The 17,188-nt window shown below is 36.8% G+C and overlaps 1 protein-coding gene across 2 annotated transcripts in view; it reads left to right on the top strand.

Annotated features, from left to right (window-relative positions):
- LOC127438438 (adhesion G-protein coupled receptor D2) overlaps positions 1–17,188 on the top strand; it is a 115,052-nt gene that overhangs the window by 67,444 nt on the left and 30,420 nt on the right. Inside the window, exon 24 of one of the 2 annotated variants that reach the window (XM_051694026.1) lies at positions 7,449–7,531. The exons of the other annotated variant lie outside the window; for it this stretch is intronic. Coding sequence (XP_051549986.1) covers positions 7,449–7,531 — 83 coding nt within the window. The remainder of the gene's footprint in view (positions 1–7,448; positions 7,532–17,188) is intronic. 2 annotated transcript variants of the gene reach the window in all.

Here is a 17,188-nt window from a genome sequence, read left to right on the forward strand (position 1 = left end):
TAAAGTCTCTTTCAAAAGAGTCATCTTTTGACACGTTTTCCCCTCCTTTACTTGATTAGATTGTCTATCGGAATGAGGGATAATTACAATACCCTGTTTGTAGTGAGTGCCCTCATTCTACTCATGTATTGATTTGTTTTCTATAATGAAGCATAGACTTCCAAAATGACAATGTTTTTGATTACTCGCAACAAACCTCCTTAGAGTATTAATTAAAACTGCAGCAGATGTGCAGGTGCGGGAAATCATTAGAAAGAGGCCCCAGTCTGTGGACACGTCCCTCTCCCGGCATACAACAGCTTTGCATGGCAAATAGGATGCCTGAGAGGGAATGAGCTCACAACTTCATCTTAAGAACAACTTCAACAAAAAAAGACAAAAAGAGGACCACAATGTCTACGCACTTGCAAAAAGATGAGATTTGGACCTGATACCGCTTGTCTGGACTGTTTTACGTTTCCTGCCAATGAAGATGAAGCTGCATAAGCCTTGTGATTCTGTGTTAGTTTTTCCTGATGAAACTCAAGCTCAGTACTTGTGAATTGTTTTGCTTTTCTGAAACAGTTCTGGAACCGTAAGCACGGTTTTCAGATTTTCAACAGAGGTGTTTACCCACCGATATTCGATGTGACGATTCCAATGCAAACAATAAACGAAGGTTCATAGGAAGGCCTTTTATATATTTTTTATAGTTAATTGATATATCATGAAAATATTGATATGTTACGCACCCATGTGCTAGCGTTTCTGGGGCACACTGGGAGAGAGCAATAGGAAAGAGGATCTAGTTGGTCAGCTCCTGCTTTGAATATTTGCTCCTATTAAACTGCGATTATCCTGCAGTGCCTGGCTTCTCTCAAACTTGTAGAAGGAAAGAACAGGCCAAGACAACATGGTCAGATTTTTCCAGAAAGTAAAAACTTCCTGACAGCTCTGAAAGTTTACCAGGTCTTTTGAAGCTCTTGAATATCTCAAGTCAGTTTAATATATGATGCAAAACAGTGATAGTGGGCACAAATCCCCATAAGAGACATTTGAATGACACATTTTTATGGTCACATATCTTTGCCAATATTCTTACCTGGTAGGACTAATATGTTCAGTGAATTCAGAATAATTTTTTATAATTGTTCGATATATCAATAAGTATTGCCTACAACCCTCTCAACCATGGTCAAATCATAGTAATGCACAGCCTTGAAAGTCTTATTGCTTTAATAAGATGGCAGCAACAGCAATATGATAAAAATTCCTGCACTAAATACTGTAATATATTTCATTAGCCTAACTAGGTTGTTTAGCATGAATATAAAATGTGCAGTCACAGGTAAATTTATATTGGCTATTTTACAACAGCTTTAAACATGGCACATTTAGTCATATTTAGAGCTGAACCATTTTTTAATATTACTTTAGTCACAAAGAACCATCCAATTCCCAATTGCCTTAAAAATAAATAAACGTACATGGCAGTGCCAAAGCCACTAGGGAAGACCATGCTGTGATCTCTCAAAATATCCCACTAACAATATCAGAGGATAAGAAACAGCAGAAAAATTGGGGTTTTCAGTGTCCCTCGAGCTTATGCAGGTATTTTAAACTCTGTGCTTAGTTGTCTTCCATTACATATCCTTGAATTGAGTGCAATAAATTGTACAGATGGTCCAGAACTAAATCCACCTCTGGTTTTTTGCTCTTAAAAGCTGTTTGCCTCAGCTGTTACTATTTTACCAAGACTTCTTTGAGATCTGGGCTAGTGATGAAACCTAAAGTGCTGGTCTATGACCAGTTTCTACTGATAACTGTCAAAAGTCATCCAGGTCACCAGGGTGCACCCTAGAGTGATTATAGTAAGTAACTCCTTTCCAATGGAGGATCCCTTTCACCTGGGTCTCATTAGCTGTGTCCCAAATGACACACTATACACTGCTCTTACAATATACACTATACACACTTATGGAACACTTAACGTTTTTTTACTACACGGAAGCATTCGCCATTTAACAGCTGACGGAAGTGACATTTCAAGCACACGTGATGTGTTGCCGCTAACTTAAGCGCATTAGCCAATCTCAGTTTAACACAATGTACATTTTCACACAGCGTGGGGTGATGGTAAAGCATTCAGCTTAAAGGTGCTGTCTTCACTGATGTTTCGCTAGTTATTACATTCTCCATTATTTCCAATTGCTTTGTCAGACCAGCAATGCAGCAAGTAACTCTGCCCATTTAGCTACGTATGGCAAGCCATGAGTGCTGAGTGCATGAAGTGTCCAATATTCCACACTCCATTTTGATGGTTGAAGAAGTGCATCATCCGGGTACTCATTGTACAGTTCTTTTTGTTGCATTCAGTGTTAACATACTACTTGCACTACCTCTATTTCAAAATGACGTAGAATAGTGCAGAAGTTTGGGATGCCCCATTATTACCTTGTTGGCTTCATTAATTTGCTTGTTATTTTTTGGCCAATTGCAGTTCTTTCATTGTCTTTGTAATTAGTCTAATCAGTTAGAAGCAGCTATATAAAAACCCCATTTTGTTGCTTGTCAGGTTGTTAAGTCCTGTTTTCATGTCTTTGTGCTATGGACCTTGTTTGTTCCCTGTAAAGGCTTTTGCTGGAAAGAAAACCATATAGTTTTGCTGTCGTTGAACTTTTTGTTTGTACTTTGTTTTGAAAAAAATATACTTTAAAAGTCTTCTGTTCATCCTCTGTTTTGAGTACTTCAGTACTTCTGATTCTCTGCGATTGGGTTCATCTAACCTCATCAACTAACTGACAATAATGGACAATGTGTTCAAAATGGAAAGTGGTTGGTGGGAGTTTCAAATACTACATTATAAGACATTTTTAGGCTGATTTCCTTGAAAAATGTAAACTCTGTCTCTGTGGTGCTATAAAAATATTGCTCTTTTGGTTTGAACAGCCCGTCCAGCACGACACAGCAATATTGACTCACCAGTGGTGTGAGTTTGATGTGGGACTCACTGTTCGATCAATGTCACAAAATGTTGGGGAAAAGAAATGGCCGCTATTGCATAACTGCTTTTGATTGCTCTAACTTTGATTTGTCTCCTCAAAGAGTGATTTAATATTTTCAAACAACCTGGAAAAGCTGAGGGTTTTATCCCCCAACACACTCGCGTACATACACTCGGTTAAGAGACACTAAACGTGTCAGAATGATGGACTCCTTGATGCGCTGACCTCTCTCCTTCGGACGCCCCTTTCACCCTCCCTCTCTCCTTTCATCCCTTCATCTGTTCATTTCCACCAATGTAGATGAGACAGAGATAGATGAAGATATTTCTGATGGGCAGCCATTTCATGGCAACACACCAAATGAGTTCTGGCTGCCCTGACCCACCCTCCTCTGCAGGAGATTAATCCTGACACAGGACACTTACTGACCATGACAGTTGTAATTGTGTGTGTGTGTGTGTTTACTTAAACTGTCTTTTGAAGACAAAATTATCTCTTGAAGTAGGCTAAATCTGACAAAATCTTTAGGACCCATACATAAAGGAATTAATGTTTGGTTTTGTTCTAAAAATGTTAATGTTATTTTAGGATTGGAGTTAGTCTATAAATTTAGTTGATATAGTCTGTGGGAAGCCAGCATAGATAAGGTAGATAAACATAACATAGCTAAACATAGTAAGACAGAGTGGTATTCATATTTTCAGAAATATAATGTATTTATTTGATAAATAATCAGTAATACATTACATATTAATGGAAAAAATGCAATTATTATTTTATGATAATTATCATTGTTATTAGTATGTTGTTGAAACACGTTTTTTTTGTTGGTTTGGGGTGGGGGTAGAAGTGAATTATAAAGCAATACTAAGTTGAGTCTGTTCTACAAAATTGAGAAGATAAGTGTATATTTATATTATTTAATTGTTTTTTATTGTAAATGTGTTACATTGTTTCACTTTTACTCAATGACTTGCTCTTAGAGGAACCTTCAATCTTACTGTAGCTCAAACTTTTCATATGACATTTTCATAGGTCTTGACAGAATTCTTTTTTTATCTGTATATCTAAGTGGCACAAACAAAGTACAAGAAAGGTAAATGCATGTGCAAACATACAAACAGATCTATTGCTTCTTGGGCTATAAAGTGGAGATTTGAAAAAAGTGAAAAGTCTGCTCCACTTATATACAACCCCAGTTCCAAAAACGTTGGGGCAGTATGAAAAATGCTAATAAAACAAAAAGTGTGTGATTTGTAAATTATATTCACCCTTTGCTAAATTTTTTTTTTTTTTTTTTTTGCTAAAAGCACTACAACTAAATATATGATGTTTTGCCTTGTGAATTTCATTTTTTTTTTTTTTTTTTTTTTTTTTTTAAATATACAGTCATTTCAAATCAGATGATTGCAACATGCTCCAAAAATGTTGAGACGGGCAATTTAAGACTAATAACAATTTGACGAGTTGAAATAAGGCGATGTGAAGCAGGAGATGTTAAACAGGTGAGGCAGTCGTGTCGTAGTATATAGGGAGCCTCCAAAAACAGCCTAGTCCGTCAATTTGCCAACAGGTCTTCAGCAAATAATCCAGCACTTTTAGAACAATGTTCCCCAAAGAAAAATAGGAAGGATTTTGGGCATTTCACCCTCTACAGTGCACAATATAGTTAAAAGATTAATGAAATCTGATCAGATCTCGGTTCGTAAAGGGCAAGACGAAAACCACTTTTTCGGAATTGGGGTTGTAGATTGACTGACTGCTTTTTATATTCTTTATGTGGAAGACAATAATTATTAATTGTGAATAATTGTGTGACAACTTCAACAGTAAGTGACACTTGAATGAATCAGGACACTTTCAGTAACGCAGGATCTGTCTGACACACAAAGCTAACAAGAGTCTCAAAGTCTGCTTTTGTCAGCCTGGTATGTATTCAGGGTATGCAGCTTGCCGGCCTGATGTCTCGCTTAAACTCAATACATTTTGTGAAGTGCCCTAAGTTGTGTGTCAGATTTATGGGCACTCAGAGAACACCACCAATTGGGGACTGAGCCCTCTGAGATGAGAAGCAAAGATTGTGCTCATCCCTATCATACCATCATGGCATCTAAACACAAGTCGCCCATAAATTTAAGGAATTTATGCCACAGATGTGTTGTTTGTCTTTTTTCTGAGGGAGTTTGATAAAGGTTTTAAAATATTGCTTGTACTATATTGAGGTGCAGTGAAATATTAGCTTGTACAATCATTTAGCTTAAGCCTACCTGAACGGCCTTGTTTTGGCTGGGCTGTAGACTAGAATAGTCTGGATACAGTTACATCCAGTCTGAATGAAATTTTTATACACATTTTAATTTCTAATAACTAATGTTTTGCTCTAATTTTTAGGCACCTGTCTACAAACATCCAGGCTTGCGATGTTTGCACTGTTTTGCTCATTTTAAACTCAAGTTGTGTGTATATGGGTCATTTACAATTAAGGGTGTCCGTGATGATAAAAATGAGAAATCTTTAGAAATCTAGTTTAAAATGAATTTGACAGGTTCATAGAAAAGATAAAAAAATATGTATTTTTTTACAAATATCATGAATTTTTATGACAAATATTAAGATGTTTTCTTAGAGTTACTCCATTTGACCTGAACAAAATGTGCCTGTTCATAAATATGTCAAAATATTATATATTTTTTCAAATCCTCCCACCCAGTCTAAAGGGGTCCTCTGGTTTATATTTATTATCGATTTGGTGGACAAAACCTTTTCAAATATGAATCATATTTTTAAAGTAAAATTGTTTGCCTGTATACAGTTGTGCTCAAAAGTTTGCATACCCTGGCAGAAATAGTGAAATTTTGGCATTGATTTTGAAAATATGACTGATCATGCAAAAAAAAAAAAAGTATTTTATTTAAGGATAGTGATCATATGAAGCCATTTATTATCACATAGTTTTTTGGCTCCTTTTTAAATCATAATGGTGACAGAAATCACCCAAATGACCCTGATCAAAAGTTTACATACCCTTGAATGTTTGGCCTTTTTACTGATACACAAGGTGACACACAGGTTTAAATGGCAATTAAAGGTTATTTCCCACACCTGTGGCTTTTTAAATTGCAATTAGTGTCTGTGTATAAATAGTCAAGAGTTTGTTAGCTCTCATGTGGATGCACTGAGCAGGCTAGCTACTGAGCCATGGGGAGCAGAAAGACCTGTCAAAAGACCTGTGTAACAAGGTAATGGAACTTTATGAAGATGGAAAAGGATATAAAAAGATATCCAAAGCCTTGAAAATGCCAGTCAGTACTGTTCAATCACTCATTAAGAAGTGGAAAATTTGGGGATCTCTTGATACCAAGCCAAGGTCAGGTAGACAAAAGAAAGACTTAAGCCACAACTGCCAGAAGAATTGTTCGGGACACAATATGACGATACTTGAACAAAAATGAGCTGCATGGTCGAGTTGCCAAAAAGAAGCCAATGCCACAAAAAAAAGCCTGGTTTCAATATGCCCGACAACACCGTGACACGTCTCGCAGCTTCTGGCACACTGTAATTTGGAGTGACGAGACCAAAATAGAGCTTTATGGTCACAACCATAAATGTTATGTTTGGAGAGGGGTCAACAAGTATTGTGCTCCTTGAAACAACCACACCGTCTTTTTCCAGAGCAGCCTGTATTTCTCCTGAGGTTACCTGTGGGTTTTTCCTTGTATCCTGAACAATTCTTCTGGCAGTTGTGGCTGAAATCTTTCTTGGTCTACCTGACCTTGGCTTGGTATCAAGAGATCCCCAAATTTTCCACTTCTTAATAAGTGATTGAACAGTACTGACTGGCATTTTCAAGGCTTTGGATATCTTTTTATATTCTTTTCCAGCTTTATAAAGTTCCATTACCTTGTTACACAGGTCTTCCTGCTGACAGTTCTTTTCTGCTCCCCATGGCTCAGTATCTAGCCTGCTCAGTGCATCCACGTAAGAGCTAACAAACTCATTGACTATTTATACACAGACACTAATTGTAATTTAAAAGGCCACAGGTGTGGGAAATTAACCTTTAATTGCCATTTAAACCTGTGTGTGTCACCTTGTGTGTCTGTAACAAGACCAAACATTCAAGGGTATGTAAACTTTTGATCAGGGCCATTTGAGTGATTTCTGTTATTTTGATTTAAAAAGGAGCCAAACAAGTATGTGATAATAAATGGCTTCATATGATCACTATCCTTAAATAAAAGACAGTTGTTTTGCATGATCAGTCATATTTTCCAAATCAATTCTGAAATTTCACAATTTCTGCCAGGGTATGCAAACTTTTGAGCACAACTTTATATACTGTTTTTTGACATTTTTGAAGATCCAGACACAAAAAGTAGTCTCACGTCACTGACCTATAGATTTGTCTTCAATAGATTAGAGCTGGTCACTGATTAATTGCGTGACTGTCATGTGATTTCACAGGGTATCTGTCGCTCCTCTGTGTGCATGACAACCTGAATGAAGACTCCCAAAGTCCTGACACTAGTGTCCACCTAACTGAACAGGTAAGACTTCAGGACAGTTCTGCTCCCATCTGTCAATAAGGTTCCATTTTGTTTTGAAGGTTATTTGACATCTGGAAAGAAATCTGTTTGTTTCTTCCACAATGACACAAAAGTGATAACTAACCCTTATTCTGAGCTTAAAAATATACACTGATCTCTATTTTGCTTTAAAGTGCCTTAAAATCAGGGACTTCTCTGATGCCTTTGCAATGTAAGCGTCTATACTGTAGGTGGTTATAAAGATAAAGAAAAGACCAATCACAATTCAGTACGCAAATATTACAGTTGCCCTTTTCACACGTGCAGCCTGGTAAATTGCAGTAAAATTGTTGGAATGCCTTTACTGGTAAATGTACCATGTCTGCTATTCACACAAGCAACGGTTTTCATCTTTTTTTCCGTTTTGCTACCAAAATGCAATTAAGATGTAGTTAGTTATATTATCAGTTGAAAATGTCTTTATCCATTTGGATAAAGAGAAGCGCTTTTAGGCTGGATTACACTACACCACTTCTAAAATATGAACATACTCGAAAAATGCTAAGCATCGCACACTAAATGTCAGGATAAATCTGGCTGTCAAGTTGACCCGATCACAAACTCTCATGTAAACTAACGCACCCATTTTAGTAGACGCAAGACAGATGTAAACAAACACGGATGTACGGGAGCGCTGCCGTTGATGTTTCTTTGTTCCGAGTCTTAAAAGAAATGGGCCGAGCGCATTTGGGTGTGGTCTTGGGTAAAATAAAACAGAGACTGTGAAACAAATTGGAGGTGAGTGGCGTTAAAAGTTTTCTCCACTTTGACTGCTTGTTCGCCATCTCCATTTCTTAATGGTCCAATGTTTTAGCTATGCGTGTTCCATTTCCATGGCTGCTCATCAAATTACTTCAGAGTGGTGGAGCACCATACACTATGAGATTTCCTCTATAATCGGCTCTAAAATATCAAATATTTTTTTTAATTCTCCAACTACGTGGAATAATTTCAGTATCTGTCCAATTTTAAGACATTTTTGGTCTCCAGAGTAACTGAATCATCTCCATTTTACGTCAGCGCGTCCTGACCTCGTACGTGCTCAATCTGTTAATATTGCATCTCTGTGGGGGCCTGGGTAGCTCAGTGGTAAAAGACACTGGCTACCACCCCTGGAGTTCACTAGCTCGAATCCCAGAGCATGCTGAGTGACTCCAGCCAGGTCTCCTAAGCAACCAAATTGGCCCAGTTGCTAGGGAGGGTAGAGTCACATGGGGTAACCTCCTCCTGGTCGCTATAATGTGGTTCATTCTCGGTGGGGCGCGTGGTGAGTTGAGCGTGGATGCCGCGGTGGGTGGTGTGAAGCCTCCACACGCGCTATGTCTCCGTGGCAATGTGCTCAACAAGCCACGTGATAAGATGCGCAGGTTGACGGTCTCAGACGCGGAGGCAACTGGGATTCGTCCTCTGCCACCCAGATTGAGGCGAATCACAACGCGACCACGAGGACTTAAAAAGCACATTGGGAATTGGGCATTACAAATTAGGAAAAAAATAATATTGCATCTCTGTTCACACATTGCATCAAAACTGAACTGTTGAGGTAATGTTACAACTTCTCATTCAGGGAGATAGCCGGTGCAAAATGTACTGGTATTTTCGAACGGTTTGTGTTCACACATGACCTCTAAACTGAAAGTTGCAGTTAATTTTCTGGAAAAGGCTGTATGTGTGAAAACGACAAATGTCATTAATGTTAGATTTTGAATCTCAAACATTCTAACACTGTAAGCCAATGGGACATTTTCAAACTTTGATCTTTAATTCCTCAAAAAGTATAAAGTTTTTAAAAAATTAGACTAGAATTATACTCAAAACAAAAGCGGTTTGAGCTTAATAAATTGTAGAAAATTGTGAAGAAGAAGAGGAAGAGGAATTTGTGCTAACAAGATCTGTAATTTCTTTCACTTCAAAGCAAGTTACATTTTGAGGAGGTAGGGTGATCATCCAAGACAGTAGCCCTCTGCTGACCACCAAAAAAAGATCTCTGTACCTCTTGTAGCTGACCTGTGTACACTTATCACACTCTCAACTTAATATCTCTTGTATATCATTACACTACGACTTTGCATTTTTTGTTGTCTTTTGGGTGGTCCATGTCTGCTCTAAGAGATATTGTGAGCATTGCTTTTTTCACTCTCAGGGGAAAATATAAATATAAAACCTGAGTAAACACAATTTTATTCACATTTGAGGCTAAACATGGAAATATTCCAAAGGTGTGAATCAATTGAAGTGTACACAGTGCACATGGCACCTCGTCACGGTCAAGGTCACAGCAGCTCCCCTTTTTAAAAAAGTGGTTGAAAGGGCGGAGCTTATTGTTAATTGGCAGGACTGTATGAACCTACATTGTGTCAACTGTGATACATCCCATGGTGCCATGATCACTCTCAGCTGTGAGTCAGATGGTCTTTTTCGGCCAGTGTGTGTTGTTCTCACCCGTTCAGAAAGTGTCCTGAGTTGAAGTCTCTACATGTTGTTTCCTTTTGACTCTGAAAACCTCTTCTGTGGTGTTTCCTTAGGGTTATACTTTATAAATGTAGTTTATCACTATTATTAATACTGATTCGAACAATCCCCTAACCTTAAGTATTAAAGGTTGTCATGTAACTCATCTCACACATTTGGACCTCAGATCATGCAGCTTGTGAAGGGTTGTGCTATTGCCTTTCTTAAGAGATTGAACTTACGATTTTTGCTTTGAAAATGATAAAATGGGTTAAGAAGGCCCACAGACTTACATTTTTAAACTGGCAAGCACAACTCACATTTTTATTAGAAAATGTAAATAATAGCAGTGGGTCATTGGTGCCTTGTAATAATGGCTTTGAAACAGATATCTTTATAATAGGGTGTTTCTTCAACTTTGAGCAATTTTAGCACTGTAGACTTCTAGAAAGTGAAGTCTCATTAAAACATTTTCTCATACACACAATTTAGTTTTTTTTTTACACATTGTCGTCTAAAAATGTCCAACAGTGTATGTACATGGATCACAGAAGATTTATATCATTTTTGTAAATGATTTCTGAGAGTCATGAAAATTTTCACTACAGTGTCATTTCCAGAACATCTCAAATTCTGTATTGTGTTTAATAGAATTCTGTGGTGGAAATTACATTTTGTAAGTTTTTGACAAAAAAAGAAAAGGCAGACTCCTCTCTCTGGCTAAGACTAATTTCATAGCTAACATTTTATGTATCCCTAATACACACAATTAAGTAATATTTTTACTTTTTTTGTGTGTGTGTGCACAGTTTGGCAAAATTACAGCTTGATTAGAAATAACGGCAAATAAAAATATTCTGCTCATAAAGTGATATTTACCTTGATTTTTCTTTTTTTTTTTTTTTTGAACATCACTTGTCTCATATATAATCTCAAGCATGCTCTTCACTGAGACTTTTATCAACTTGGTTAAAAAGTAAACTAACTTTAAAAAAAAAAAAAAAAATATATATATATATATATATATATATATATATATATATATATATATATATTTAACAAACAATTGTGCTCATAATATATATATATATATATATGTGTGTGTATATATATATATATATATATATATATATATATATATATATATTACGAGCACAATTGTTTGTTGTGTGGAAAATAATGCAAAAACTTTGGCACATTTGTAATTTTTAGAGATTGCTAGAAATCATTTCCACACAAACATTGAAATAGTTTATTTCACTCTTTGCTTAGATTTTCATTGTTTTAAACATGTAATAATTGGTATCATTATGTTGTATTTTTTTAGTTTAATATTGGATATCTGGGTCTGTGAAAATGCTGAAACAGTTAAAACAATGCATATAAGGCATTTGAAAAGTATTCAGAAGGGCAGGTAAAAAGTTTCCAATTAAATTTTAATGTGAACTTCGTAGAACAAAAAGGAAAAAAAATGAAATCTGTTTGTTTTATTAAAAATCAACCCCTGGAACAATTGCCTGAATTTGAAGGAACACCCATCAACGCATCTGATCTTAAACTTTAATTTCTTTCCTTTTCATGTAGTTGTACTTTGTTTTATTGTGAAATTATTTATTAGTTTATCATCACATTTTCTGACCTCAGCCGACACCAATACCCTCAACCCAGAGGGGCACTGGCGGACATGCAAGTATGCTCAGATATGTAACGAGAGCCCTCTCACCCTTATTACACTGTACCAGGTGGCTAGTCACAAACCCCTGAACATGGACTAGAGCCCTTCTGAAACCTTTATGAACTTCCGCCAGTGTGTCAATCACTAAGTGAGTGGCATGGCTTCCTGTTTTGGCCGTGTGAGGTTACAGCTGCTGACAGCCGCAGGACCTCGTGCTAGTCGTGTCTCTCGCTCTCTCCCACACACACATGCACACACATTTTTTTAGCCCCATTGGGATCTCCTGACTTGCAGGCTCTTGACACACCAGCGGAGGTGCTGCACTGATTCCTGTTTTACTTCACACATTCATGGTGTTGTCAGGGCTTTTTGCCTGGCCACACGAGAGGTCAATCATGCTTCAGTCAAAGCTAATTAAACATTTTTTGTGCCAAGAGAAAGAAAATGAAACTGAAAAGCAATCAAAAGAGAGAAAAGAGGCTTTATCTGTTGAATGAGAGGACTGACACCTCATTAGTCTCAATTCCTTCAAATATGTTGTGCTCTATTTTTGTGAGTGCACAGCACACACTGATTCGACTGCACGCTACGTCTTATCCAATTTTCTTGAACGCTAATTCTAAGTGCAGTCGTGCCAGCACAAAGCACAAGTGGGTGTGGGTGGGAGTGTTTGCACTATCTGTGGGTGTATTTGCGCAAACTATGGGTGTGTTGTATATTAATGAAGTGGTACAAAGTACAATTTGCTATTTTTCTGAGAAATAGGTCATTGCGCTAAGACTTTTCAAAAGCAGATCTGTTTTCAGGGCAAAGTCTAAACTCAGTTCCTGCATTTGCAGTTTGGAGATTCCACCAGCAGGTGGTAATAAAGTTCATGTCCAAACTCTGAAAAAATATAGTGGAACATCAAATTATGTCCATGATGATGACCGTTGTAGCTGTTTTATGAAACAAATATTTATGACATTTGTGTTAACTATCTTTAGGTCATGGTTTATTTTCAGTTCTTTGAATTATGTTTATATTTAAAATTGTATGTATGATCTAATTTATATTGGTATGTTTCCACCTGTTGTCGGAGAGTGATTTTTAAGTCACTGCAAAAGAGGCTGGTGGACGAAGTTGGAGAGAGTAAAATGTTTGCATTTGGTATGATTTTTTTGACCACTTCGTTATTTTGATTATATATTTGTTTCTTAAATAAACAAATTACATTTTTCTAAATAAAAATTGACCGGTAGAAGTGAAGTGCGTTACGATGCAATCACTGTTAATACTAGCCATGGTTTGTGTGTCAGTAGATTAAAATGATTAATAATACTTACATTCTCAATAGTTTAATGGAGTGTAAATCCAAATTCTGACGAGAACCAGATTTTCCATGTGTATAAAAGGAGCTTGTCACACTGGCATTTAACAAAGATGCAGTTAATGCACAAAAAAAAAAAAAAAAGTCCATATTTCTTTTCTTCTAATTCAGTGCGTACAGTCCATTTACACTACCAACTTTTTTTGAACGTGCTGTCTTTGTTTAAATCGCTGGTGCTTGACAGGGAATGGACTATATAATAAAGACGTAGACAGCGCTGGAAAAAATCCCAGAATTAATTTGCTCTTGACCCAGCCCATTAGAGCTTTAAGCGCAATTTCGCCAAACCCAATTGCGCCTAGACTTAGCGCATGCTTACACGAAAATAAAAAAACGTAATTGCCATGTCGATTGACTTTGTGTCTATGACTTATGGCATAGCGCTGTGCTTAGCACTAGCACCCTTACAATAGGGCCCTTAGATCTTGTCTGGCAACCTGTGCTACTTCAATTTAGTTGGTTGAAAACCTGGAAATATCAGCGAATTTAAAAATTGTGAATCCTGTACCTTGTAATTCATAAAACCTTTGAAAGTTATGTAAATTCCCACAGTGAATATAATTTTTCCATGCTATGCTCAGCTTTAAAATATTTAATCAGCTTGAAATGCCTTTTTTTTTTTTTTTTTTTTTTTTTTTTTTTTTAAGAGTTGTCTCTATAAAAGAATAGCAGAGATGGCAAAAACTATATGAGTGTCAATGGCTCAAAGTGTTGGGTACACTCTAACCACTAGGTCACAGTTCTAGCCACAATGTTTCTTTTTAATCTGATTTAAGTAGTAAGTTATAAAGTGACATTACAAAGTATTTTTTTCTTGGTTCAGGATGCATTTTTGATGTCATTCACCATTCGCCATAGTGATGCCAGTTGTGAGGGCAGTACAAAATGTGGCACATTACAACCCTACTCCTCCACTTCTGCTGCCTTCTGCTCATGAGTTAACAGTTAATGTTATGATGTTTTTCAGCTGTCTTACAGCTCCATAGTGCCAGATTGTGACAAACTGTTGCATAAGAAAGTCACTTGGCAAGGTGATACCACCTCTACTATAGTTATCAATTTTGGGGGCTTTCACACTGTCAGTTTAGTTCAAAACAGCACGGAAAGAGTACAGTTCACATGAAAAGTCGGTAATGTGAAAGCTGTTTTGCAGAGCGGATTGCAGTACCGAACCCGAGACTACCTGTAGGAGGTGGTCTGAGCTCGGTTGCAGTGGAACTCTCGTGCACATCATGACACAAAATTTATTAAAAAACACACAAATATAGTGACCCACGTCATGTTTTCAATCATGTGCACGGTTTGTCAGTTGATGACAGAAAAGCACCAGGGTTCGACAGACTCATATGCGAGTCTGAAACCAGACCAATGCTCCGGGGGCGCTGGGAACAATTGCGCTCTGATTCAGACCGCAGCAAATGTGCCCAGTGTGAAAATCACCTTAGACAGGGCAGAAAATGCCCACACTGCCCAAACTTATTGATCATTTGATTATTTATTGCAAGTAATCTAAATAATATTGCAAAGTGCCCTAAAACGTTCCTAAATGTCTTATCAGATTTGAAAAACAAGTCAGAATGATTTACAGTGTGAACACTGCTATTAATTAATAATAAATAAATAATAATAATAATAATAAATTAATATATTAATGTGACTGATTTCCCTGCATAACTTCCCTCTTAATCAAAATGCTGTGTAGCATAACTGACCAATTAGCCTGTCTTAAAAGGCATTTGATTGGATCAATGAAGCCTAACTCTTCAAAAGGCTCTGCGGAATAGTTACTTTGCTCTAAAGATCTGATTACTGCTATTACTGATGACTGAGCATGGAGTGTTTATGCCTTTTGGGTGCCTTTTTTAGATCTTTAAATTCAGTTTTTGTATGTGTAGTTTTGTGCATTTTTTGTTCATTCATTTTGTTCCTGATGACGTAACTGAAATATAAAAAATATAACTATTGGCAATCTCACAAGTGAGGCGTCACCATTGTAACATTTTTCCTGTACCAAGAAAACATCACGGACAGAATAGTCTCTCCTCAGTTTGGAGGATTCAGTCACATGCTGGGCAATCTTCAGATATTATTGCATGTTTAACCGTAAAATATTTTATTATACTTCGAAATACATTATTTTAGTTGTCCGATCATACCAGTATTTTAGATCCCCTAACCCAACCCCATTCCTAAACCTAATCGATTTAAAACATGTAACAGACAGGTACATTAAGCCACATACATTTTTGTTACATTATGGTATTATATAGATTAGCTCTGTTGATTTAACAAGTTAATTCAGAGCGATTAATTTTATAAAAGATAAACATGTTCCTGGACTGTAAAAAGTAATCATCTGAGCAATTCTCTAAGCAATTCAAGCTTGAAGTTTCAAGCTTAGCAAATATTTATACAGCAAATGTGATGAATTAATCCACATATTATGTAATTATTTGATTCAAATTTTTATCGATTGACAGCTCTAATATGGATATTTTTAAGTAGCTAACCCCACCCCTACATCTAAACCTAACCAATTCATAACAAAAAGACATAATAAGCAGATACTGTACAAGTACAGTCAGTAATTCCAAAAAATGCCCTATAAAATTTTCAAATGACTCATGCTGCATTCAAAGTCTTTCAATGCAAGTGAATGGTGACCAAATCTTTGAAGCTCCAAAAAACACATAAAGGCAGCATAAAATTCTCTAACTTAAATTTTTATTTGTTTTTCACCCATACCTATAATATCACTTCTGGAGATTTGGATTTAAACACTGGAGTTTTATGGATTACTTTTACGCTGCCTTTGTGTTTTTTGGAGCTTCAAAGTTTTGGTCACCATTCACTTGCATTGTGTGGACCTACAGAGCTGAAATATTCTCCTAAAAATCTTAATTTGTGTTCAGCAGAAGAAAGAAAGTCATACACATCTGGGATGACATAAGGGTGACTAAATGATGAGAGAATTAAAATTTTTGAGTGAACTATCCCTTTAAATAAAAACTTAAATTTAGATCTGTTCCTCACACGAAGCAATTACACTGCTTCGGAAGACCTGGAATATAGCGCACAAGTAGAGGATTACTTTAATGATAATTTTTATGGTGCTTTTCTCATTTTTTGAGCCGCAACGTAGACATTCTGAAAACTCCCTTTGTGTCCCACGCAGAGGTGGGTAGTAACATGCTACATTTACTCGGTTACATTTATTTGAGTAATGTTTTGGGAAAAAAATTTGCTTTTACTTCTTTACAATGGGTGGCATTCCTGTCATTACATAACTGGGGTTAATTTTAGTTAATGTGTAATTTATTGAGAGATTATTGAATGGGAATTTTACGACAGCAGATGTTCACACAGCTGCATGTACTGTCACAGACTGTCACTCAAGCCAAGTCTATCACTGCTGCAGCATCATGCTCTTCAAAGTGAAACACATTCTTCGCTCCTCACAATGACAAAAGAATAGTTTCATCATGCAATGCCTTCATTTAACACCAAGACAAGCTGATATTTCAAGATTAAAATCTCAGCTTCAATTTAAGGCAGCACTCTGAGGTAAGTTGTGGCTCTAATGCTAATGCGGGCTTTTCTGTGACATGTGATGGTCATTTTCAGGGTGATTCTTTAACTGGGCTCTTATGACATCAGTTTTTAAGTGTACATTTTTAAATCAGTGCGCTTTGTCCCGCATCACGCATGTCATGAGCAGTATTTATACATTTACTGGAAGCTATCGCAACTACTTCAGGCTGATTAACTGAATAAATCCATGTAAACATCCAAGTTAAGAGTAAATGCCTTTTGCTCTGCCATTCGCTTGATTGACAACTGGAGCGCGAACAGACAGCATTTCTGCGCGTGCACAGAGAGGGGCGCGAGAGATCATGAGGCAATCGTATGGCGAAGAGAGTGGCTATGTCTGAAATCTTTCACTCATTCACTATTTCCTATATAGTGAATGGCAGTGAGTGCACTATATCTCAGCAGTGAGTGAACGAAATGAGTGAGTGAATTCGGATGCTGACGTATACACCGAGCGTCGGAGCTCTGGTGCTGTCGCAGAAACAACGTCACATATGAACTTTTAAAATACTTGTGCCATACTAATTATTCT

This window comes from Myxocyprinus asiaticus, chromosome 49, assembly GCF_019703515.2.
Source record: "Myxocyprinus asiaticus isolate MX2 ecotype Aquarium Trade chromosome 49, UBuf_Myxa_2, whole genome shotgun sequence".
NCBI classification, from domain to species: domain Eukaryota; kingdom Metazoa; phylum Chordata; class Actinopteri; order Cypriniformes; family Catostomidae; genus Myxocyprinus; species Myxocyprinus asiaticus.